This window comes from Notamacropus eugenii, chromosome 5 (assembly GCF_028372415.1).
Source record: "Notamacropus eugenii isolate mMacEug1 chromosome 5, mMacEug1.pri_v2, whole genome shotgun sequence".
Lineage (NCBI taxonomy): Eukaryota > Metazoa > Chordata > Mammalia > Diprotodontia > Macropodidae > Notamacropus > Notamacropus eugenii.
Window position 1 is genome coordinate 234,291,515 of NC_092876.1, and position 25,946 is coordinate 234,317,460.

A 25,946-nucleotide genomic window follows, 5' to 3' on the forward strand; every position below is an offset into this window, starting at 1 on the left:
CATTCTAGAAGCTGGAAGCCAACTTGATACTCAGAGAAGATTTGAAGCTTGACCGAATCTCAAAGGGGACTGAGTGAAGAGTTCTGAAGGGAGACTGGAGAATGCTGGTGGTTTCTTACCTCATAGGGCCTTCACCTACATCAATAAGATGAGAATCTCATACCAATGGGCTTTGGGACAGGGGATTACATTAGCATGGTAGTGGGATGTGGAGTATATGCATGGTTTGTACTTCATATTTGGAAGGTATTTCTCCTAAACCTTTTCTTCTTAAAGTCTCTTGCTTCCTTCAAGGTTCAGCTCATGGGTTACTTTTTATAAGAAGCTTTTCTGAACCATCCAGATTGTAAGTTCTCTCACCTTCCTCAACTTAACATGCTTATACTCACCTTTGGCCCAGCCACACAAATACCAACTGTTCCAACTTCACCTTCACCTCTCCATGCAGGTGTATTTCACTGAGGCCAATATAAAGCAGGTGGATGTTACAACCTAGAGTGAGACCTTGGGATCCTGGCCACCCGCATCCCCACCCTTCCCGTCCTGAAGCCAGGTGTGGTCTCAGTGTATATTAAGGATGGCCCAACCACCAAATATATCATGAGCAGTAACTCCACTGAAGTATATGCTGTTTCTTCTGTACAGCTGCTAGCAAAGAAGCTGTGTCCCTGGAATGCTAGGCATAGAAGTTACTAAATTCAACTTGGAAAAGGCCCTCTCAGACCTGTCAGGGGTATCAGAAGGAGCAGTTTGAATCAAGGTCCATGCAGATCAAATTGAAGCCACTGAAGCCAAGGTGAGTGTTGAGCTGAACCTTTGGAATCATCCCCAAACTAGTGCTATCACTATGTTTCAGTCACCTTGAACCAATTGGCTCAAAAAAAAAAAATGCCCAGAAAGGAGAACATCTTCTCTAAATCCTCTGTCTCCCACCCATCTCTATGATTGGTTAGAACCAGAAAGGTCCCCAAATCCCAACCACGTGTATATACCCATCCTAAATGTCCCTATTTTCCAGTTGTCAGCATATACCTCTTTTTCCATGGGAGTACTCTTCAGTGTGACCCTACTTACTCCTAGGGTCAGGTTGTGACCTCTCCCTTTCAATCTCCCCAGTCTCAATCCTTGATTCTGCTGTTGGCCCTTTTCCCCGGAAGCCCCTCTTTCTGCTAAGAAACTGAAGGAGTTAGCATGCTTGAAAGGTAGCCTGGTGTGTGACCTTGGGAAAGTTATATAAATTCTCACCTTGTTTCCTCATCTGTAAGATAAAAGGCTTGGATAGGATGACTTCTAAGGTCCTTTTCAGCTTTAAATATATGACCCCACACTTATTTGTTCACATTTTACTTCCAGAAAAATATAAGCTCCTTGAGGACAGGGACTGCTTTTCAATTCTTTTTATTAGTACGAGATAATCTTTTATTATGTCATGGACCCCTTTGGCAGTCTGATGAAGCTTACAGATCCCTTTTCAGAATAATGTTTACAATGCTTTTAAAAGAAGCCTTTCTTAATCATCCTTAATATTACTGCTCTCTCTAATATATTCTGTATAGATCTTGTTTATACATACTTGTTTCCATGTTGCGTCCCCCATTAGACTGTGAGCTCTTTGAGGATAAGAATTATTTTTTGCCTTTCTTTGTCTCCCCAGTACTTAGGACTCAGTACCAGGAATATAGTAGACACTTAATAAATGCTTATTGACCTTCCTGCATAAAAGATAATACACAGGACTACAAAAATTTTATTTTGAATATTTATTACTGTAATACCTAAAATTATAAAAAAGTATATATTGAAATACAATGATCAAAATGCTTTTAAAATCTGTCATATAGTTCTGTATCTAGCAGGAGATTTAAGAACTACTATATAAAATAATCATATTATGAGCATATATAAATATAGTTACATTACATATAAACTATATTACAAATAGAATGACTATATAACAGTAATTCCAAAGTGGTGATGAATATAAGTGATACTTCAAGATATCTGCAACAACTTTAATGTGATATGAAAATATCTAATTTCTGTTGGTGACAAAGTCATAGGTACTGCTAAATTTACTGTCTTTAGTGGTTACATTCATAATGGAAGGAAATGTTAAATATCTGTTGGAGGTTAGTGAAAATAAAGGTGTGATTTTTTTTTTTCTATACAAGTTCATGGGTCCTCTGAAATATACAGCAGACTCTAGGTTAAGAACTCATGTCTTGGTGCCTAGCACACACATATTAGGTATTTAAATACTTATTAGATTGGATTAGACTTACTATAACAATCCTCAAGTATAGGAAAAGTTATCTTGAGGAAAACTGACTAATATTTCTTGGGTTTACAATGGCTCAATAACTGGAATTCATTCTGTGTAATCCTGTCAGCAACTGTTTGGATACATTAGTTAATACTATGGAATTACTGGGATTATATCCCATTATTTAGTTTGGTCTAGGCTTGACCAGGGTAATTTTTGACAGGGAAACATCGAAAGAACCAAATATATACTCATGAATTAATTGACTCATTTAGTGAGGCAAAAGATTAAAGAACTTGGTATGTTATGGCCCTGGCATGCTATGGTCCACTTTGTCCCAGAGGATCTGGCAGTAACCACCATCCCTCCATGTGCTTCAGCAAAGAAAGACAGGAGCATCTTTTATCTCCTACATAGATCAGGCAATGTCCTCTGTGCCCTATGCTTTTAGGGCATCTTAAAACTCTATGAAACATTAAATATCATTGGCCTTTCCTTCTCTAACTCTGCATCCAATCAGTTTTTTTTTAATACTACTAAACTGTTTCCACAGTCTCCAATCCCTCTCCTTTCCATTCCCATTCCCTAGCTCTCACCCAGGCCCTCATAGCCACTTGTGTGGACCATTGCAATAGTATCTTCTCTGCTTCCTATCTCTCTACTGTTAATCTGTGACAGAAAAATCATGTTAAATGAGAGCTGCCAATGAGATTTGGGCTCTTTAAAGGCACATTTGCTGAGGCCAGCTTTAAAGATCAGCTCTTTCCTGTTTAGTTTCCTCTTTGGGGGCTAAATGTGTAAAATAAGTTTTGAATGACTGAAACCACAATGACTTCCTTGAAAAACATTTATCTTCACGCATCCATCTGCACGTAGCTGAAATTGAGATTAGATGGATAGTGTCTATGGACATTAGAAGGACAACATATGGGAGAAGGTAAGCAGGGGTCAGCAGGGGGCTCATTAGAATTGTTATGAACTAACATTTATAAAGTGACTTCAATATACTTTGCAATATATACTGGACTAACTACGAGGTCTCCATCTAATTTCCCCCTCTCCCCCAAGTTTAGATGCTGCTTTTAAGAGGAAGGCAGGGAAAGTGATATCCCAGATAAGGGGCAGTGTAGCCTAGCAGCTGTAGGATGGGCTAGATAGCTTTGCAGGACTCTTCCTAGTCCAAGGGCTTCAAGATTCAACTTGGGCAACCAGTGCAACCCAGAACTCGCCCTTCTTCCACCCCTGATCTTACCGAACAGGTAAGCCAGGGGTGGCGGTCCACGTGTCGAAATGAATGAGTTAGAGAATGGGCCACTTGCAGAGCGAAAGACTTTTCCCGGACTGGCTTTCTCGGCCGGGGGCTGGGGAGCCTTCCCTAACCAGACTAGCCCGTGCTCTGGCCGGAGAAGGTGCAGGCTGGGCGGAGAGAGCCGGCCGGCCTGGCCCCGGGAGGAGGGAGAATATAGGAGGGGTAGGGAGAGAGGCGGGGCCCGGCTTCCTTCGTCACTTGATAAAACGCCTGCGAGTCTCCAGAGAACAACGGGCTCTTTCAGCTGTTGGAGAGCGGGCTACGAGGGGGAGAGGCTGGACAGGGAGTACGGCTAGTCCCGGGGGGTGGGGCAGGAGAGCGGAGCCGGGGCCGGAGAAGGTGGTGGCGGCGGCGGCAGCGGCGGCAGGAGCGGCAGCAGCAGCCCGGCAGGTCCCTTTCTCCTTTCCCTTCCCGCCCCGCCGTGATTGCCGATGGCGGCTGCAGGGCAGCCGGAGCTCCTCTTCTACCTGTCGGCGTGTCTGCTGCTCCACCTCTGCGCCGCCTTTAACTTGGAGACCCGCGAGGAAAACGTGATCCGCAAGACCGGGGAGCCCGACAGCCTCTTCGGCTTCTCCCTGGCTATGCACTGGCAGCTGAAGCCGCAGGACAAGAGGCTGTAAGTTCTCCGCCCGCCGCGTCCCTCTCCCCCTCCCCCCGCGCCCCTCACCAGCAGCCCTCCCAGCCCGGCCCTACCCTCCTCCCTTCTCCTCCCCTCCCTCCCTCCGCCTCCGTCCTGCGAGAGCCCCGCTGGCGGCTCTTTTGAGAGCCGGAGTTCGTCCACACTCTGCGCGGCCGCCGCTCCTCTTCGCCCCACCCGTGCAGCTCTGCCCTGCGGCCAAGCAGGTCCATCCCTGGCCGGGGCTGGCCACCTGGGAGGGCTGTGCTGGACGTGCTGCCCTGGGTCCGGGATCCCGGCTTCTGATTCATGCTTCTCCACACGACCCCCCATCCTCCGGGGTGGCGACGGAGGATGGAGGGGAAGGGGAGGACACGCTTCTTGGTTCCCTCCCAGGGTAGGGCCGGTGTGCAGGCGGCGGCGGCGGCGGCAGCAGCAGCATTTCTCTAATTTCCAACTTTAACCCCCACCCCCACTCTATCCCCATTGCCTGCCCCCCCTCCCCCCGGGAGAGTTGGTTTCCCTCTTGAATATTTTTACCGGGAACCTGGCAGGTGGCGGCTTTCCCCCGACCACCTTGGTGTGCATGTGTATGTGTGCAGGGCAGAAAGTTGTATCCGAGACATCGCGCTCTCCCTCTCAGAGCCCCACCTTGGTGTGTGTGCCCAGGGAGGGGGTTGTGGCAGAAACTCAGGTCCCCCTCTTAAAGAGGTCCACGTTAGTGTGTGTGTGTGTGTGTGTGTGTGTGTGTGTGTGTGTGTGCGTGCATGGGTATGTGCATGAGTGTGCGCGCGCGCTCACGGGGAGGGAGTTGTATCAGACAGATCCAGGTTTCCCTCTCAGATTCACCTTTGTATATGCATGCGTGCGTGTGTGTGTGTGTGTGTGTGTGTGGTGTGTCCGGTGTGTCCACAGGCGTGCACTCGGGGAGAAAGTTGCACCCCGGAGCCCGGCTCCCCCTCCGAGCTGGGGAGTTCGGGGGGCCACTTGTGGCAGGGCACGAGGTTGCAGGTCCGTTTTTCGTTGTGTTTTCTGTGGTTCACCCCTGAGGCGTGTGCCAGTCTTGTGAGGAGTGGGTGGTACCTGCTTGCGGTAGCAGAATGAGGTCTTTACTTTTCTTTTAAAAGAAGGAGTTCCCCAACCACCTGTTAGCAGACGCAGGTCCGCTGGCAAAACAAGCTGTAAAACCAGGCTGTGCCCCCTTCCTTTCCACCTCCCAGCACCCTACTGCTTGCTGCCCCCCTCCGAAGCCTGGAACCCCTGTTCCTCTTCACTGGTCTCTTTCCCTCCCCCCACCCCCCGAGGTTAAAGCAAAAGTCGGATCCGGGTTTAGTCTGGAAAATAAAGTATGGAAAAGTGACATGCCTCCTCCCCCCTCACTGCCTCCAGCCAAGCCTATGGGACAGTGGCCACTGCGGGCTCAGTCTGTCTTCTCTTTCCTTCTTTCCAAGAAAACTTCACTAAGTCTTCGCACAGGATCCAGCTTATTAGAAACCAGTTCGAGGCGTGTGTGTGTTGTGTTTTGTTTTAGAATATAGGGCTGGAGAGAATAAAAAATATATGTTTGGAGCTTAGTAGTCTCAGCCTAGTTGCATTCTGGATCTGTGCTGGGGGTTGGGGAAAGAAAAAGAAAGAAACGACCAAAGGTTCCCCCTCCCCCCAAGGCATTTAGTTACGTTGAAGCTGCTTCCGTATCGACAGACCGGAGAAAACAGAAGGCAGTTCCCAGGACGGAACTTTTGTGCATGGGAAAGGTACAGAGAATCCTAGCCTTTTTAGAGGAGGAAGGAGGAGCTCAGGGACGCTTGCAAACACTCTCTGGGGACTGGCTCTTAAAGAAGCTACTCAGAATGCCATTTTTCTGTTACACCTGTTAGGCGAGCAGAGCGTTTTGACTTAGACGTTTGAGGCATTAGGACGCCATGGCACTGTTGAACTCCTGGGGAGCTTCCTGGTTAGGTTTCAGATCTGAGCTGAAAACATAGAATTTGACCTAGTTGGTTCACCTTGTAGAGCTCTGTGTCTCCAAAGGGCATGATAATGTAAAAAGGTCAGTCCGTGTATAGATTTGGAAACTTAATGGTCAAAGCTATTCACAGGTCTACCTGCAGAGTAAATAATGTGTTGGTGACAATTTTTTCCACAAAATTCCTGGCAAATTTGATGACTCACTTAAAAATTCTCAAACCGTAAACAACATTGAGATATGAAGGATTTCCTAAATTTACTTTCTGAAATTTGATAAATAAGCTAATTATTCATTAGTCTCTTAAATTTACTTTTTTATCCTCTGTCCTGAACCATTAGAGAATTCTATTCAACCTACATTTAATAAGTGGCTACTTAGGACAAGGCCATGTTCAAGATGCTGAGGAAATTGAGACAAAACGGAAATCAATTTCTGCTCTCTAGGAATTTAGTCTGTTGTGTACACAAATAAACATGATACAAAGTACAAAGATAAGAGCAAAGGAGAAATTGGACAGAGTACTCTAAGGAGATTTGAGGCGAGAGGGAGATCACTTTTCTCCTTTGGGGGATCAAGGTAAGTTTTTATGGAGGCTATGGTGTCTGAGCTAGAGCTTGAAAAAGTTATGGATGAAATACAAGTTCATTCCAAATATGCAAAGTGACCTGGGGAAATATTGAGAGTGCAAAGGGCAAGCTGAGATGGTGAACATCTAGTAATAGAGAATGAGAGCCTGAATTTGGACAGTGGGAATATATGTGGAGACCATTTATAAAAAGAGATTATGAAGGCAGAATTAACAGAACTTGACAGCTAATTGGGTGATGGGGGAGGGGTAAAAGGAGAAGCCAAGATGATTGTGAGGCTTTGAACTTGAGAGGATATTAATGCCATCAAGAGAAATGGAAAAGTCAAAGAAAGGGCAGATATGGGTGGAATATCATGGGTTTATTTCATTTGGGTACATACTAAGTATGAGGGGCTGGTGGTATTTAGAAGTGGACGTTTGTAGCAGGCAGTCACTGATAGGACTCGAAATGTAAATGATAGATTGGCCTAGAAACTATGTGGGAATCACGTGTGAATCATGTGGGGTAGATTGGGTAATTGAAGGGAGAGCGTGAAAAGAGAAAAGAAAGTCTAGGATGGAGATTTAGGGATTAGTCATATTTGGGAAGCAGGCAGAGAATGATAAGAAGGATGCTAAGAGGTAATCAAGACCAAGGGAGATAATATCCAGAAGTAGGGAATGGCCAACAATGTGAAATGCTTGTAGGGAAAGTCAAAAAGGATCTGAGATTCTTTAGCTTGTTTCAGATTTTAGATAGGACTAAAAAATATGAAGTTCTTGTTTTATAAGTAAAAAACATCAAGTGTCTAGGAATCTTCATTTTAGAGAATGACCTGAAAGTACCAGAAGGTAAGAAAGTATCTAGTTTTTAGAATGCCTAAAAAGGACATAGGATCCTCTTATGAAAACTATTCACTCTTTTACCTTCAGATATAGTAGGATTTCAAGACCTGGAAGTTTATCCATTTTATTTGTGTCTAGTAAAAAAAAAAAAATCACACCATTTTACCATAGTCCTGCAAAACTATCAATTCTAATAGGATTTTTTGGGAGGAGAAGGAGGGGTGATCACTCAGAGATGCTGAACCATCTTTGGATCCTACAAAGACCAAGCAGCTTGGGCTTAAAATCTATATCTTAGACTTAAAAGATATATCTAGTAGTAATTTTGGGGAGCATTTTTATTCTGCAAATAATGAAACCAAGCTATTCTTAGGGTCAGTATAACAAAAATAACCAAGGCTGGAGTGAAGGGGAAGGGTCATGGGAGCAGCCAAAGGAAATGCACCTGTGACTTAGAGCAAGCCCATTATACTGTGATAGTGAGAGGTCATCCAATAGGATGTAAACCAGAGTGAAAATGTATTCACTGTGAATTTCAAAAGCAAGGTTCCAACTGTTTGAATTCTCATCATTTCCAAATGTTGGGCAAGTGTGCATGTAAAAAGAAAAAGGCCTGCTTTTTAGGTAGAGATTTATATTTAAATTAACTTAAATTCTATTTAGAATTATATTGAAAAGTACACCACCTCCATAAGTGATACCACTAGTGGTGAAGACAAAGTCCTGATGGGGCAAGGTATTGTCTATGGGTATGTCTGACCCCTGTTGGGGGTCTTTTTAGCTGTATTATAATCATAAAACATGAGCTTCTCCAGATTAAGTCTCATGTTTTAGGTTCTTTAATTTTTCCTCTTTTTGCCAATTCCTTAGACAATATGTAGATGGAGGTATAAACTTTCTCCTTCTGACTGTTATAGTGAAAAGCTTCTTTGGCATTCTTTAGATTATAGGGTTACAGGTTAGCAGATTCTGTTTAGGAATATCTAGGTTGGTGAAAATTTCTATGCCATTTCTACCCCAAACTCACACTCTGTTGTCTTAGGTGGTGCTTTACACTTAGTTCTTTTAAAAATTGAGGTCCATAAGAGTGGAAAATTCAGAGAATGTTTGTCATTAGCTGAGTAGGGTAGCATATAAACTTGGAGTAAAGAAGATCTGATTTGGGAGTCCTTTCTCAGCCACTTATTTGCTCTATGACTATCCTTCACTTCAGTTTCCTCATCTCTAAAATATGGATAATAATAAATAGCACCTACCTGACAGGGTTGTGACAAAAATCAAGGTAATAGGTGTAAAAGCACTTCGCAACTCTTAAACCTTTTTATAAATATTAACTTTTAACTTTGTCACAAGTCAGCAATCACCCCTTCATTAGAAAGAAAAGCAAAAGGAGGTGAGAAAAGGAGAAGAGGAGAAGAGATGTGGGGAAGGCTAAAAAGGAGATGTGTGACATGGATTTAACCTTTTAGAACTGGAAGGGACTTCAGAGATCTGCATCAGCTCCCAGAATTTGATAGATGTTGAAACTGAGACCTCGACAAATTATTTTCCTGATATTACCCACTTAGATTACTAAGAAATAGAACTCGAGTCTTTTGACTCCTAATCTAGTACTGTTTACAACTGTACCAAATTGGCCCAGTTTCTTTTTATTTATACATTATAATTAATTTATTTGTTTTCAGTTTTCAACAATCACTTCCATAAATTTTAAATTTTACTGCCCCTCCCTCCCCATTCCCTATCCACGATGGCATGCAATCTCATACTAGTTCTATACATACATTTTTATTAAACACATTTTCACATTAGTCATGTTGCATAGAAGAATTAAAATGAATGGGAGAAACCATGAATGAGAAAAACCCAAACAAAACAGAACATAACAAAATAGAAAATAGTCTGCTTCATTTTGCGTTGTGAGTCCATAGTTCTTTCTCTGGATGTGGATGGCATTTTGCATTAGGAATCCTTTGGAAATGTTTTAGGTCCTTGCATCCAATTACTTTTTAATAATTATTCACTTTCTTCATACCTACTTTGATGAACTTGGAATTTTATCTACTAGAGCAGATAAATATCCCCGTATGCCATTTCTATGTGATCTTTGCTCATTTTTCCAAAAAATCCTGGAAAATCTGCCCGATGGCTAGAGGTTTTATCTCAGGGATACAACACACCATTTGGGAGGTCCATCTGTTGTCTCTCATCCTCTTTACACAATTGAACCACTTCCTTTTCTAGTCATTTCCTTGGTAATATCTTTTGACATCATTTCTTTTGCATAAGTCATTGTTGGTAACACGTTGCAGCCTGCTTAGACCTGCCAGGTGTTTTTACATCACCCTTTGGATTATTTGTAATTTTGAGATAGTGGTATTCCACAAGTTATAACCATCCAGCATAACTGAGAAGAATAATTAGTTTTACAGAGCTTTTGTAGTAAAAGCCATTTGGGTCCACTAGAACCATCTACTTTTCTTCAATGAGACATGGCCTGAGCTCATCAATTCTGGGCTCAGCACCTTCCAAACGTATTTTATAGAGGAATGCTAAAGTTCTTTGTGCTGCTATATCTCACAACCTATTCAGTAACAGTTTTTCAGCGTTAAATCAGTTTTCTTTGCAGTCCTATCAAACTTACCCAGAAAGTTCTGTAATGTGCTAGGGCTCCAAGCAATAAGTAAGATCATCTATCTGCATTTATGGTATACAGAACCACAAGCTGTTGGATTGTAAACTCCCTGCGGGCAGAGATCATTGTCTTATCTTTGTAAATGCCCCATGTCGTATCTTGAACATAGTAAGCATTCATCAAATATTTGTTGAATGGATGAAGTAAGACTTATACTTTTTTAGGTTTACTATTGACTTAAAAAATTGCCTTAGTGGTTTTAAGCCTTAAACCTAACTAGTTAAAATTCCATTGCCTGGCATTTAAGGCTCTCCCTTAACTGGTTCCAACCTATCTTTCTACCTTTATTTTATGTAACTCTTTGCCTTTACAGACTCTATATTCTTGCTAAATCAAACTACTTTCAGTCACTTGAACAAGTCATTGATGGAATATTTTAAAGACTAATTCAAATATCAGTTCTTCCATCAAGCTTTCCCCATAGTAATAACTGGTAATAACCTTGTACCCCACATAGTACTGTGATTTGCACCTCTCTAATGCATTTATGCTTTACTTAAAGTTAGAATTGTCTGTGTATTGATGGGTTATTTCCCCCTGCTAAGCTCCATGACAGTAGGTAGAACGTCTCATCTGAACCGCATATTTCCCCCTGAACAATGTTCTGTCACAATGCCTGATATGTATTGAATTGGTTATTGTCAATAATTTACCTTAATGAATTTTCTAAGTCTTAGAAAAAAATGATGATGGGCAGTAATGACGTAGAAACAGTTCTGATGTAGAGTTAAGAGTCTCTGGGTTCAGAGTCAGCCTTGCTGCTTAGTACCCATGTTAACCTTAGACAACTTCCTTCCCTTTGAGATGCCTCAGTTTCCAAATATGTAAAATGAGGTGTTTGGACTAGATGACCTCTAAGGTCCCTTCCAGTTTGAATTCTATTATCCTATGAATATGGGTGCATTAAAAAAATAGATTCTATCAGAGTGGATGTTTTTAGATATAGGAACTGTTACTGGACCTGTGATTTCATTAGTATGCAGAACTCCATGGTGAGGCAATTCTCTCTACCAATGCAAATTGGCACCATCTCTATAGTTTAGAATCTCAGAACTTCAAGATCTTAGGAATAACTCTTGGGAATTATTTATCCTTTTTTTTTGTGAGTCATGAACCCCTTTGACAGTTTGGTGAAGCCTGTGAACCCCTTTTCTGAATGATTTAAAATGCAACAAATAAAGTGGTAGGATCACAAAGAAACCAATTGTATTAAAATACCGTTATCTAAATTCAAAAACAAAAAGCAAGTTCTTGTACTCTGGGCTAAGAAAACTAATTTACTGAATTGTTTAGAGCACTGAAAACTTAAGGGACTTGGGTCTGAGAGGGGAATAACCCAGCCAGTATATGGCATAGGAAAGACTCGAACCCAAGTCTTCCTAACTCTAAGACTAGTTCTATCTACTATCCCAAGGTGCCTTTTTGAGATCTGAAAGCGTTGATTAAGTTTGTGCGTTTGACCTTAAGAACTGTGCTTGTGGAAACTTGTTTATAAATAGCATTAAGTGCTATATTTAAACTTTTTAGAAACAGAAGAGTGCTGTATTTGAGTACCGCATTTGGAAACATGCTACATATGCCTAGTACTGTGGGGACTATAAAGCTGCTTTAAGTAACTTTTTAGGTTTTCTACAAAAGAATCATTTCTTAACTCTAAAGGCTTATTTAGCCATAGAATTTATTAAGTGAGTTCATGAAATAATATCTTAAAGTCTGTAAGCCTCCTGTGTTTAAGGAGTAATCATCGCTGGAGGCAGAGGGATGGACTTGATGACATGGGCAAAGTGCCTTCAAGCCTATGATTCATCTCTATTAGCTCTTCTGGTAAGGCATGAATCTGTGACCAGAGGGCAAAATATCTAGACAGTTGGAGACATGAAAAGAGTCTCTGTACTTGGCAATTCTACCCAAATGTTCACATGGACTATTTGTGTCCAACCAGTGGTAGAACATTCCGAGCTTGTATAGTCCAGTCAGCCACAGTCAGACACACTGAAACTTGACTCTACCATAGTGATGTCATTTTGATCCTCATTGAGAACGAAGGACAACCACCATGTGTGTATTGGGGGGAAGGGTCCTACATGTCACTTGTTGATTCCCTACTCTTTATTATAGTGCGTTATTTATTTTTATCTTCATAGTTTAAAAAAAGAAGAAGAGGAAGAAATGGGAACAAATGAGTATGACTTTTAGACCTGGCAAAAATTTGCAAGGTTCTCTTATATTTGGGTAATGTTTGTATAGTTTGATCTATTAAATTATTCCAAAGGCTAGTGTTTAAATAGCCAGACTCTGTCTCTATCTATCCTCAGGCTCACAGGAAGCCAAGACAGCTTCCCACGCTTCCTTTTTTTGATCATACTTCAGCATGGTTTGCCGCTCAACCAAATGGGTGTCAGAGTACTATTCTGGAAGAGCTTGTGAGTTTAGCAGAATACTTTGCTGTGCAGGGGTATCTTCAAAGGGCTGGATTTGGTCATCCTGAGCGCTAATAGTAAAGAGCCACGTTAATGAGGATAGACTACAGTAGTGTTTTCCTAACTAATTTAGCTACACCTATCAATTTGAATTACTTACAGTCTAGTAGGCAGGTAAGACATAATGCATATTAATGTGATCAGCTCATTGGGGAATTACAAAAGTAGATCAAGAGGCTAATGAGATCTGGGAAGTTTTAGGATGTTGGCGTGAAGGGACCCTAGAGTCATTACAATGTAGTCTATATGTCTCTGAGGCACCTCCAGTTTAGATTGTAGGTAATGCTGTGTCATGATCCGTAGCCTTTTATCATTACTGAGTGTTCTCTAACTAACTATATCAGCTTTGGGAAATATCTCTACATTTTATTTATTCTTGTCATGGCTACAAGATTATACATTATATGTCAGTATAATCTTATTGTAGGCATGATAAGACTAAATAAAAAGTAGAGATATTTCCCAAAGGTGATAGTAGCGTAACTACTCCCTCCTCTTGTTATTCAGGTGTGGACCCAGAATATTGTCTTGTTGGAATTCCATTTAAGAGGTGTGTGTGTGTGTGTGTGTGTGTGTGTGTGTGTGTGTATGTGTGTGCGCATGTGTGCGCATGCACACTCATAATTCTGAACTAATTCAGTGGGGTATAAATACAACTGCATATATGATTTGGACAATTCTCTTCTTTATCCACTTTGTTTTTTCAGTGTGGATGATGTGTTTGAATCCCCACTGCTTAGCATAGTGCCTGGCATACTCTGAATAAATGCTTGCTGATTTAAAAAAAAATAAGCCAAGAATATTACAAAACATCCTTGGTGAAATCAGTGTAAGACAAGTACTGCTTTACATGTAATAAACTCAGAGCAACAAGAGATGTTACTTGGTTATTATTTGTCCTTAAATCTTAAGGACATCTAGGAGAATAAATACACTTTGCCGTGGCATTCCCTTGGACTCTCTGTCAGTAGAATTGCCTAGATTCATTATGATTCTTTCCTGTGTTATATGCATCAAGACCTACCATTATGGACTGGCATACTTGATTTTCCTTTTTTCCCTTTGCCTTTTGGAGTGGTTAGAGTGGGAAGATAGAGGTTTGGTGGGGATAACAATGACAATTATAGATTTACTCCATCTAACTCAGTGTTAATTATGTAAACACAACCATTAAGATACTGTGTATGTGTATGTTTTCTACTTAGGGTTTGATCTCATTTAAAAGCACATTTTCCCTTTTTGAAGGCTGTATTCCAGTCTTGACTTGAAACACTTCCAGGATCTATGATTTCTTTGGTGTGGGTACTCCCTCCACCAACACCTATGCAATCTCTAAACACCTTAGGAGATGGTCTTCATACTGTGGCTGAAAATTTTGGTATTTTGCAGCTAACTTGCAAGGTGTGTGGTGGGCCTCTCTGAACTGAGCTAGTCAGGCCCACAGACTCTGCAGCATAATCTTGAGAACCCAGCATTCTCACTGCCCCCTCATAATGGTCCATCAGAATAGTCTTATTCCACAGTAGATACTACAAAAGATATGGAATAAAAGTGCCTTTTGTAGACTTTGGATAGTCATTAATAATGGGATTCAGTACCAATTGGAGTAGTTTTCTACATTGAAGACTAATTTTGAAGATGAATGTACAGAGAGTTGTGGTGTGATGAAGTTCTTAGATTGGCCTTTGTCATGAAGGTGGAACTCCCATGGAGAGGGATTGTATCATGGCCAAGCAGAATTCTTAATAAAGAATGCCAGCTGTCATTTTTCTTCCCTGGTTGCCATGCCTTCTCAATGCCATGTCAGAAAAGTCCCTTTTGCCTCTCTGGGAGGTATAGGAAGTAGTTTGCAAGCTGGTGCAGTTATTCTAGAGCTTTAATAAAAATTGGGTTTCCCCTTTTGTTTGATTTATTACATTTTAATCTAATGTCTATCTACTTACAGAGCTCACCCTAGTCACTGAAGAAACATTCAAACTTTTTACAGTTGGGAGACACATAGAGGGCTTTGAAACACTGTTTTCCCGATAAAAACAAGTAGAATTTATCATGAAACTGGTATTTAAAGGTAAACAGTGATTACTTGGAATTAATTGAAAGCAGCTAATTGTTAATCAGTCCCAAATAGGGACAAGTTAGGTGAGTTTCTCACAAACATAGTTCTATTTCAGACTAGTAATGGACTGATTAGTATCTTATCTTCTTGTTGGGCTCCTCTGTGTAGAAAAACATGGCACAACAATTCCTAGTCAGTTTACCAGGCAGAAGGTTGACATTTGTATGAATAAAATGATGGTCAGCTAGAGCATGCTGCCAACCATCAGTCCAGTTTTTCTTTTCAGTTCTAACAGATCTTCTAAAATGTAATTTCTCCCTTCTTTAACCCCCTCCAGATAGAAAGTAGAGAACAGTAGAGACAACTTTTGTGCTGTGAGAGTGTGAACAAGAACTCAATAAAAATGTTTGACTGTGTATATGTGTGTGTGTGTGTGTGTATTTGGAATTTATCCTGTTGATGACGAGGATGTATCCACAAGCCACAGATGCCAACATCCTAAATAATTCCAAAGATACCATCCGCTAGTGATGCTCCAAAATACACGCACACACACACACACACACGCATGCACACACACACACAATGATGTTCTAAAAGTCTTTGTGCAATTTTAAACTACTAAAACTTATGTGTGTGCACATGCATATATGTGTACACACACACATGCACACACAAAGTAACACACACACAATGATGTTCCAAAAGTCTTTGTGCAGTTTTAAACTACTAAAGTTTATGTGTGTGCACATGCATATATGTGTACATACACACACATATGCACACACAAAGTAACCACACTTGGATTGTGTGAAAAACAGAATGCATCATGTTTTTTTGAAATGTCTTTTCAGCTACAATTTAAGGCAAATATCTATGTTAATGCTTTTCCCCTCTAAGTCTTCGTTCGAAAGGGAAGTAAATAAGCAGGAATGTTTTGAAAGAAACATGTTGCAAAGTTAATGACATGGTGAATAATAAAATCCTTGGTTAATGCTTTGTTTTCTAGTAATAACTATTATCTGTTGTGACTCCAAGCCTCACTAGTGTCTAATATCTCTTCTTAGGTTGAATATCTTCTTAAGCAATTCAAAATAAACGTCAAGTTCATGTCTTTTGTAAAGTATGGCTTCCTTATTTTCATTAAAATGGTATTTTTTAAAGATTTTCTAGTCTTCTGAAAGGCTGAAAGTCCATGAACCAAAGTGAGTACGTGAAATATAAATTAGCAAACACTTCTTAAGTGGTTACTATGTTAGGCACTGGGGGAAAAAAAGACAAAAATGAAACCGGCTCTGGCCTCAGGGAGTTCCCATTTTATCAAGAGAATGTGTGTAGAGAACTCTTTGAGTATGGAGACTCTTCTCTCTTCCCTCCGCTTTGCAGATTGTAATCTTGCTACGATCTGGTAGATTAATGTGAAACAGCTAGGGTTTAGAGACCTTCCCAGGGTGGGCGGGGAGTGGGGGAGGAGTCCACACACCTCAGTGTCACAGGCTGTGCTTCCTAACTTAAAACCTAACTCTTTATCCATTGCATCACCCAGCACTGTGGACCAAATAATTCCTTGGAATCATGGCAAGAATTTGAAGACTTCTTCTCATATCATAGTTTTTATCCTTCTGATGATGTTCTCTTTTGTTTAGTTATAATTAGCACTCGTGATAAAACAAAGCATCTTTCCTTTATTCAAAAGATCCCAACTGAATGGAGCAAAAAGAAGTGTAACAGATATGCCTGTGGCATATGATGGAAAATATGTTATTGTAAATCTTTGGGAATTCCAGGCCAAAAAATGAGTGGAAATTTGTTTAAATTTGTTTAAAAGTATCTTGTACTGGATGTTTTCTTGTCATAAGTTAATACTAATAGGTTTTATTGTAGAGATAATATTATTCTACCAGTCAGTTGATGATGCAGTGTTTTTTGATAGAATATAAACTCCTTGAGGACTGGGGTTTTGTTTTTGTTCTTGTATCTTTGACATCTAGAAAAGCATATAGTAGTACATTTTCAAAAAAAAAATTGTTTTTAATTTATGGAATAAGATCAGCATTTCTATAACACAGGACAATAAAAAAAGATGGTTACACTTGAAACAGCAAATTTCCTATGCACAACTTGCTATCCTTTCAAATATACAACAAAATTATCATGTAAATTTCTTTTTTTTCCTTTTTTTTCTTCCTGACCCCTCATCCCTACCTTAGAGATGGCTACCATTAGACACAAATAGGGATGTGTTTGTGTGTGTGTGTGTGTGTATGTGTGTGTGTGTGTATATATACGTAAAATGATTCTAGACATACTTCTATTTATCAATTCTTTCTCTGGTTGCAGATAGCATCTTTCTTCATGTGTCCTTCATACTTAATTTGGGTATTTATAATAGTTGAAATAACTTATTTACTCAGAGTTGTTCTTAAAACAGTATTGCTATTTCCATGTACACTGTTCTCTTGGTTGTGCTCATTTCTGTCTTCATTATTTCATGCAAGTCTTTCCATGTTTTTCTAAGATCATTGAGCCCATCAGTTTTTATCGCACAGTAGTATTCCATCACAATTATATGCCACAACATATTCAGCCATTTCCCATTTGATAGGTATCCCTGCAATTTCCAGTTCTTTGCCATCACAAAGAAAGCTGCTATTAACATTTTAATCATCTTTGAAAATAGACCTAGTAGTGTTATTGCTGGGTCAAAGGGTTTAGGTAGTTTAATAACTCTTTGAGCACATAGTACATACTTAATACATGCTTGTGGATTAATTGATTTGTAGTTCTGTTGTCATCATAAATGGCAAGAAAGCTTTTTCAGAAAAAAATCTTGTCTTATCTCTTTCCTTCAGTTTCATGACTGTAGCCTCCAGTTCTACCAGTAACTTCCATCACAGTTTCTGGGTCAGGGTTAAAGTCACATTACCCCAGGGTCTATGGCCATTGGGCAAAACCACAAGTTGAGTGCTCTTTCATTATAGGAGAGCCCTGTAACAAACAGATGGTGGGACTGAGGTAGGAGCAGGCAACATGTAGCAACGTTAACGGGTCCCCTGTAACTTGTCCTTAGCACTAAAGATAGAAAAATGAGAAGGATAGGAAATGCATGCTTGAAAGGGGGTAAGAGAAGTAGGGCCATGGGAAAGATTGTTTTAGGACTATCTGTCTTATATTTAAAACTACCATTCTCTTTGTATCATTTTTTTTTCTTGAAAGTGTGATCCAAATCTATACTGTTTGATTTTGACTTGTAGGCTAAAATAGGTTACCAAGTTCAGATGAACTCAGGAGAGACACAACCCCCATTGTATTTATCTTTTGGTTGCCATAAAGTAAATGTATGGAATTGGGAGCTAGTAGTAAGAGAGAAGCCCGTCATCTTTGCTTTTTGCTGTTTCAGCTGATTTCTCTGTAATCCTGGCATCCCTTGTGTTTCCTCTCACTGCACCATATTGATCACTACTTTGTTTACCTATTACTAGGAGTGCTGTGGAAATCTTTGTTGGAAAGAGATGTAGTCAGCCCTTTGTCTATCACAGTGTTCTGTTACTCAAAAAATGAGGTGAGAGCTTAGGAGATAACCTTGAAAAAACTGATTAAAGTGGAAGTGAAGTGTCTGAGATTATGTATGAGCATGAATTATAGATTAAAGAAGTTTAGAGTGCCTGGATTGAGCCCAGTCCCATCATTTTACAGATGAATTCAACCAAGCCACTGACAGAGCCAGGTTGACAGCCTGGTTCTCCTGATTCCATTGTCCAGTGTTTTTTTCCTGCTAAATTATGTTGTTATTTTAAAAAAGCAATGATTTCTGCCTTCCCAGGATTTCTTTAATCAATGCCATGTGATTTCATGCTTGATAATACATTTCCTTAAATTGAAGGAACGGGAAGTTTTATGTCATCATTCTCCTTATAATGATAATAATTAACAGAACAAGTGAGAAGCATATTGGAGAATGGATAAAAAAGTCCTAGTCTCAGGAAACCCAGGTTAAAATCCTGCCCTTGACTCATACTGGATGTGACTCAGGGCCTCCTCTGCATTGGTAGAGAAAGTATCCTATCAGGAATACCTTACTTCATGAAATCATAGGTGTAGAAAAGAAAATGGAGCATTTTTGTTGTTCAAATTATTTTATTCTTTAAATTATTATATATTGGAAGCTAATCATTCTTCCAAAATGGCTAGACTTCAGTACATCCTTGTATTAGAAATATGAACTCCAAAATATCCTTGAGAATCCAACAAATACACATCTGCTTGAACGGACATCTACTGCCCACTGTTGTTCAGACCCTGATTCATAAAAATTTAAGACTGTTTTTAGCTTGTCAAAATACTGGATGCTTACGATATCCAAAGTATAGAAATAAAAACCACATGGAATAGGATGAGGCATATGCCATCTCCATATTCCTCTGTGCTAGTGGAGCCATTCTTCTGAACATGCTTCTAGTGAACCTACAGGAGATGAACTTATAAAATAATAATTAATAATAATATACCTAATAATAGTAATACACCTAAATAATAATAATACACCCAAAATAATAAACCTAATAGTACCTACAGTGTGCTAAGGGCTTTACATATATTATCTCAGTTGATCTTCACAACCACCGTGGGTTTGTTGTGGTTGTGGATGGAGCACTGGGCCTGGAGTCAGGAAAACCTATGTTCAAATCTAGCCTCAGACAGTTACTAGCTGTGTGACCCTGGGCAAATCATTGACCTCTATTTGCCTAGGAGGCAGCTAGGTGACTCAGAGGATGGAGTGCTGGGGCTGACGTCAGGAAGACCTGAGTTTAAATGACCTCAAAACACTTATTATCTGTGTGATCCTAGGCAAATCACTTAACCCTCTTTGCCTCAGTTTCCTTATCTGTAAAGTGATCTGGAGAAGGAAATGGTAAACTACTCCAGTATCGTTACCAAGAGGATCCGGATGAGGTCACCAAGAGTCAGACATGACTGATTGACTAAGCAACCAAAAATAGCCTTGGGGGAGGTAGGTGCTGTTATTATCTTCATTTTGCAGATGGGGAAACTGAGGCTGACAGTGGTTAAAACTTGTCCAGGGTCACACAGCTAGTAAGTAACTTTTTAAGATTGGCAGAGTGTTTTAATATGTAATCATGTGTGATCATCACAAATATCCCAATGAGGTAGATTCCATGATCTTTTTACTTTATAGTTGAAGAATCTGAGGCTCCAAAAAATGTAATTCCTAAGGATCATAGATTTAGAGCTCAAAGGAACTTTGGAGATCATCTATTCAATATTTTACAGATAAAGAAACTTGAGTCTAGAAGGTTAAGTGATTTAGCTGAGGTCTCAGAAATACTAAATAAGTATTAACTTGCAAAGCCAAAATTTGGACTTTGGGCTCCAAAAACTATCACTCTTTCTCCTGCATTGGTAGTAAATAACAGCGCCAGAATTGTAAGTCAGATTTTTTATTCCAAATTGAGATCTTTTTCCTTTGCACCAAGTGTTTTTATTTTTTTTGTTTGTTTGTTTCCATCATGGACTCCGTGGACGGTCTGGTGAAGCCCATGGGCTCTTTCTCACAATAATGTTTTTAAATGTAAAATAAAGTATGTAAGATTATAAAGAAAAATCAGGCATTTTGCATTACAGTTAATGAAAATATGAAAAAAAAACCAAGTTCATAGCCCCCAGATTACTAAAAAACTTCTCTATTACACCAAAGGTAGAGATATTATCCTATCATTATGTCCTTTGCGGTAATTCGTACGGAGCCTTGTATGTAGTAGGTGTTCATTAAATGTTTGTCTGTAAACTCATGCTGTTTGGATTAGTGTTCATCTTTTGTCCCCCTACTAAATGATAAGTCCCTAGGCAGCAGAAATGCCACTTGCTGCCCCTTTGATGTCCTCCTACTGCGAGTAGTAGGCACTTGCTGGAATTGTTTTGGAGTGGAAACAAACTGCCTAAAAGCCCAACTTGGATGATCTGTTTGTATACCAAAATGCCTCTTGAAAGTTTCTCAGTCAGCAGAGGCCCAGACTTGTTTCACTCTGCATTCCCAGGTTCTAGTGGAGGTTTTGCTATGCCAGGAGCACATTTACAGGTTGAAGTTCAAAAGGAAACACATTGTACAGGGAACACCCAAATTTGGCAGCCGCTGGCCCCTCGTTCGCATGGATGGCACATTCGTTGTTTAAATTTTTTTTCCCTTGGCTTCCTTCAGGGCTGTCTGTATCAGCTCGTTTGACTTTAATAGTTTTTTGTTGTTGTTTTCCATTCTGTGACATATTTCCATGGTTTGGCCATTATTGATTCATCCATCCAGATCCTGCCATATGTATACACGCTTGCTTTACTTTCTACCAGTGTTTTGCATTAGGAATTTCCCAATACAATATTTCTGCAGTATACCTCTTGGCTTTTCATATGGGAGTAGTATGTCCAGGTTCATATGCCAAGAATAACATTTTAATTAACTTTTGTATCAAGTTTGGAAAATCATATCAACCAAACATTGAAGCACAAGGACAAGCCATCCTGTGTTTTTATTTGCACAAACTGGGTACTTACTGAGCAAATGGAATGATTCTGCCACAGCTGGGTGGCTCAGTGGAGAGAGTGCTGGGTTTGGAGTTAGGAAAATATGAATTCAAATCTGGCCTCAGACGCTAGCTGTGTGACCTTGGGCAAGCCACTTAACCTCTGTTTACCTTAATCCACTAGAGAAGGACATTTTCAGCAAACCATTCTAGTACATTTGCCAAGAAAACTCCATGGATGGTATAATCCACAAAGTCATGAAGAGTCAGATGTGACTGAATAACAAGGGCTATTCTACATTTCACAGAATCCTAGATTTAAAGCTATGATCTACTCATTTGTTTTACAGATTAAGAAACTAAGATGAATTTGTTACTCTACTTCCCATAGGTAGTAGTGAGTTGGAGAACCAGGACTTGGGCACAGATCTGTGGACCCTAAATCTACCATTCCTTGCACTCTGTTATTATATTTTTTGTCACTTTGTCTGAAAATGGAAAAAGCTAATGCCAACTAGTGACGGTAATCAACTGAACTCAACAAACTTCCCTGTGTATCACGATAAAGTTCAGATGGAACATCCTCTTGCCCTCACAGAACTTAGTGTGAAATGACAACAACCTCCAGTCTTACTCAGCCATACCAAAAGTATTTGACTCCACTAGCCAGTGACTACAAAGCAAGATTGGGTATTTTTGTTTCTTTTAAATAGATTTTTTTGATTTTCTTTTTTTACATCTCCTAGATTTCCCCTGTGTCTTACTTCCTCCCCCTTCCTAAGAGCCATTCCTATAACAAGTAATTTTTTTTTTAAGAATAAGAGGAAGAGAAAACATATCAGCAAAACTGATCAACCTATTGAAAAGATCTGACATTCTGTGCGATGGTGCACATCTCTAGAGGCCACTTCAGAAAAGCGTGTTTTGGGGAGAGCATCATCTTCAGAGGTCTCTTCTTTGAACCCACACCTGTTCGTTGTAATTTCACGACATTCATTGTTGATAATGTGATTGTTGTTTGTTGCTTTTAAATTGTTGTACACTTTGCGTTGATTCGTGTAAATTCTTTTGTGTTTCTCTGTACTCACCATGTTCAACATTTCTAATAGCACGATAACATATTCCATTACGTCCATAAACCACAATCTGTGTAGCCATTTTCCAGTCAATGAGCATTTACTTTGTTTCCAGTTACTTGCTACCGCCAAATGTACTGCTGTAAGTATTTTGGTGTCTGCAGCCTTTCGTTTTTGTCAGTGATCTCCCAACAGTGGAATCTCTGGGTCAGACAGTTTGGACTTTGTAGCAGGATACTTAATTATTTTCCAAAGTGGATGTATTAATTCATAGCTCTACTAATAAGGCATTTGTGAGTGCATAGTTCTACAACCTTTTCCTATCTTTTGTCATCTTTGCCAGTTTTCTGGGTGTGAGGTAAAACTGCAGGGTTGTTTTTTGATTTTCCTATCTCTTATTTTTACTGGTTTGGAGATTTGCAGGATTGGTTAATAATGCTATTAAGTGAGTGTCCTCTTTGCAGTCTTACAGAATTCCCTAGAGTGTTAAAGGATTGGATTAGGGTCACACAGCCATGAGTGAAATAACCTGCTCAAGGTCACTCAAGCAAGGGAAGCGTCTGAGGCAGAATTGTAACCTACTTCTTCCTGACTCCCAAATCCAACTCTGCTCACTAAACCAAGTGGCCTTTCCCCAAATACTCCATTCAAATTCTAGAAGGGTTTGTTGGGGCCCACTGAACGTGTTTCCACACCCAATTCCTTTTCTAAATGAAGAAACAGCAGAGCTTTTAGCTGTAGGGCTTTATTGATTTATAATCACCCTCAGCGTTTTTTGATTGAGTAGATAGCCCAAGCAAGGCCTTCTTGGGTTGGCTTTGGCTAGATCCCAACTATTAAACCAATGCCTGAACCAGTTGTTCTCCTCCTTGTACTTTGCTTCTGTTACTGAGCCCTTCTTCTCACTTCTCATTACCTTAAATGGAAACTGAGGCCTTATCAGACTTCACTTTCTCTGTCTCTGTCTCTGTCTCTGTCTCTCTCTCTCTCTCACCCCAGCAGTGATTCAGCGTGTGATCTGGGTGATGAGAAGAGCCAAGCTTCCACTTGGAAAGGGGTTGCTGTGGGCTACTTAGCCCACTGATGCTGTTTTAAAATGTTTTGACATGGGAATTAGTTATCAATGGGTGCTTTAATTTTTTTTTAAAGCTTTGAATCCCACGCTGATTTTAAATGGGAGTGATTCATTCCCCTCTGAAGAGAATACAAGGGGAGATATTTTTTAAGCTAGACGCTGTTTGACAGTTGCCTTTTAAATTCCGACATACAGTTCAATTCAGCAAATGCTTATTGAAGGCCTTTTGAGTACAGGCTACATGCTTGGTGTTGGGATACAAAAGTGGAGTTGGGAGAGGAAGATGCAGTTACTTCTTATCTTTGAGTGTTTATATAGAGGGACTGTAATTCAAGTTAGAATATGATATACATAGAACAGGTCATTAATTGTTGTTTTGTGGAACTCAGCTGTGACCCTGTTTGGGGTTTTCCTTGGCAAAGATACTGGAGTGGTTTGCCATTTCCTTCTCCAGCTTTGGAGGAAACTTTGGCAAGCAGGGATAAGAAACTTGCCCACAGTCACACAACTTAGTAAATGTCTGAGGCTGGATTTGAACTAAGAAGAATCTTCCTGTCTCTGGGTTGGGCTCTCTATCCACTGTGTCATCTAGCTGCCCCAAGGAAAGAATCATAGAATTTAGAACTGGAAAGGATCTTAGAGATGATATCTTCTCATTTGGTAGATGAGGAAGATAAGGTCCATAGAGGGCAAGAAACTTAGCCCAAGGTTAAACAACATATAACAGAGCTTTTATGTAAAACAAGTCATCTGATTCCAGTTCAAGGGCTCTTTGTATCATTATACAGTGCTGCCTAACAGCAATGCATGAAAAAATTAGTACGGAGGGAATATTCTTCATTGGCAATCCAGGGAAAGCCATCATGAAACTTGGGACTTGAACTGAGCTTTGAAGGAAGAGAAGGAAGGAAAGAAAGAGAAAACATACATTTATTTTTAAATATATGTTGATTTTGTTAAAGCATTTCCTAATTAAAAATTTTTCAAACATTCTTTTAAAATTTTGTGAGTTCCAAATTCTCTCCTTCTCTCCCCCTTGAAAAGGCAAGCAGTATGATATTGCTAATATATGTGAAGTCATACGCAACATTTCCATATTTGTCAGAAACATGCATTTTATTAAGCACTTTCTAAATGCCAGGTACTAAGTTTGACAGATATCTCACAGAAACCCTGCAGAGTGGATGCTATTGTTATTCCCATTTTACAGAAGAGGAAATGAAGTAGATAAGAGTTTGAATGACTTGTCCAGGGTCATACAGCTAGTAAGCGCCCAAGGCTATGTTTGAATGCAGGTTTCCCGGATTCCAGGGCCAGTGCTCTCTCCCTTAGGTGCCATCCCTGCTCCCCACCCCCAAAACAAGAAAACAGAAAAACCCAAAATAGCCAGTAGCCACATATTCCTGCGGATCCTCAAATCTATCAGCATAATCTTTCTAAACCCAGAGTCACCTGTGCACCATTGTTTAAACACTGATCCAAGGCTTAGATCATGAGAATAAAACCTACCTAGGAGGTACTTTGCCAAGTAAGACAAGGCCCCAGTTGCTTCCCACCACCTTATTGCATACTTCGATTTAAGTGTTACTCTGTTGGGATGAAGCATTGTCTCCAAAAGACCACTGAGGAGAGTACCAGATATTACCTTGTAAAGCCAGGAGCATTACACAAGTAATTATCAAAATTAATCAGTTTCTTGGGCTGTTACTTTAAAAAATCAAGGTCTTAGAGGAAATGGGACCTAAACCAGTTAACTTTTGATTAGGGAACGATGTTGAGAATGTGGGGTGTTGCCCAGGGAATTATTACACCTCAATTTACTCCTTTTTAAAAACAATATTTATTTTATAAATGTGATTTTTAAATCTTTTTAATTATGTCCAACTCTTTGTGACTCTATTTGGGTTTTTTGTTGTTTTTTTTTTAGCAAAGATACTAGAGTGGCTTTCCATTTCCTTCTTCAGCTCATTTTACAGATGAGGAAACTGAGTCAGACAGGGTTTAGTGACTTGCCTGGGGTCACACAGCTAGTATGTAAGGCCAGATTTAAACTCAGGAAGGTGAGTCTTTTTGACTCCAGACCTGGCACTCTATCCACCGTGCCACCCAACTGCTCCAAAGAAACGAAGGAAGCAGTAAATTGGGTGTTAGAGGACAGTAAAATAGTGAGAGAGAGACACAGAGGTGGAGGGCGGGGGAAGGAGGAAAGAGAGAGAGAGAGAGAGAGAGAGAAAGAGAGAGAGAGAGAGACAGAGAGAGAGAGAGAGAGAGAGGAAAGAGAACTCTTATACATACAAAGCACATACTGGAACCAAACTCAGTTTCCGATGACTGAAATGATACCAGAGTTTGAGTCTGCAGGTTACAAGTTCTTATGTTATCAGCTTGACTCCTTACACTTTCTGATATAGGTGTGTCTCTGATTAAGGACAAAGTAGTTCATATAATAAAGACAACTCC

At 40.1% G+C, this 25,946-nt stretch overlaps 1 protein-coding gene across 5 annotated transcripts in view; it reads left to right on the forward strand.

Annotated features, from left to right (window-relative positions):
* Positions 1-777: 777 nt before the first annotated feature.
* The window catches only part of ITGA6 (integrin subunit alpha 6), a 111,159-nt gene continuing 85,990 nt past the window's right edge, over positions 778-25,946 (forward strand). For 2 of the 5 annotated variants that reach the window (XM_072612328.1, XM_072612329.1), the window contains exon 1: positions 3,800-4,188. In XM_072612328.1, the coding sequence (XP_072468429.1) occupies positions 4,004-4,188 (185 nt within the window). In that variant the 5' untranslated portion in view covers positions 3,800-4,003. Of the gene's footprint in view, positions 797-3,799; positions 4,189-5,799; positions 5,943-25,946 lie in introns of those variants that run through there. The other 3 variants (XM_072612330.1, XM_072612332.1, XM_072612331.1) reach the window with 3 other exon arrangements.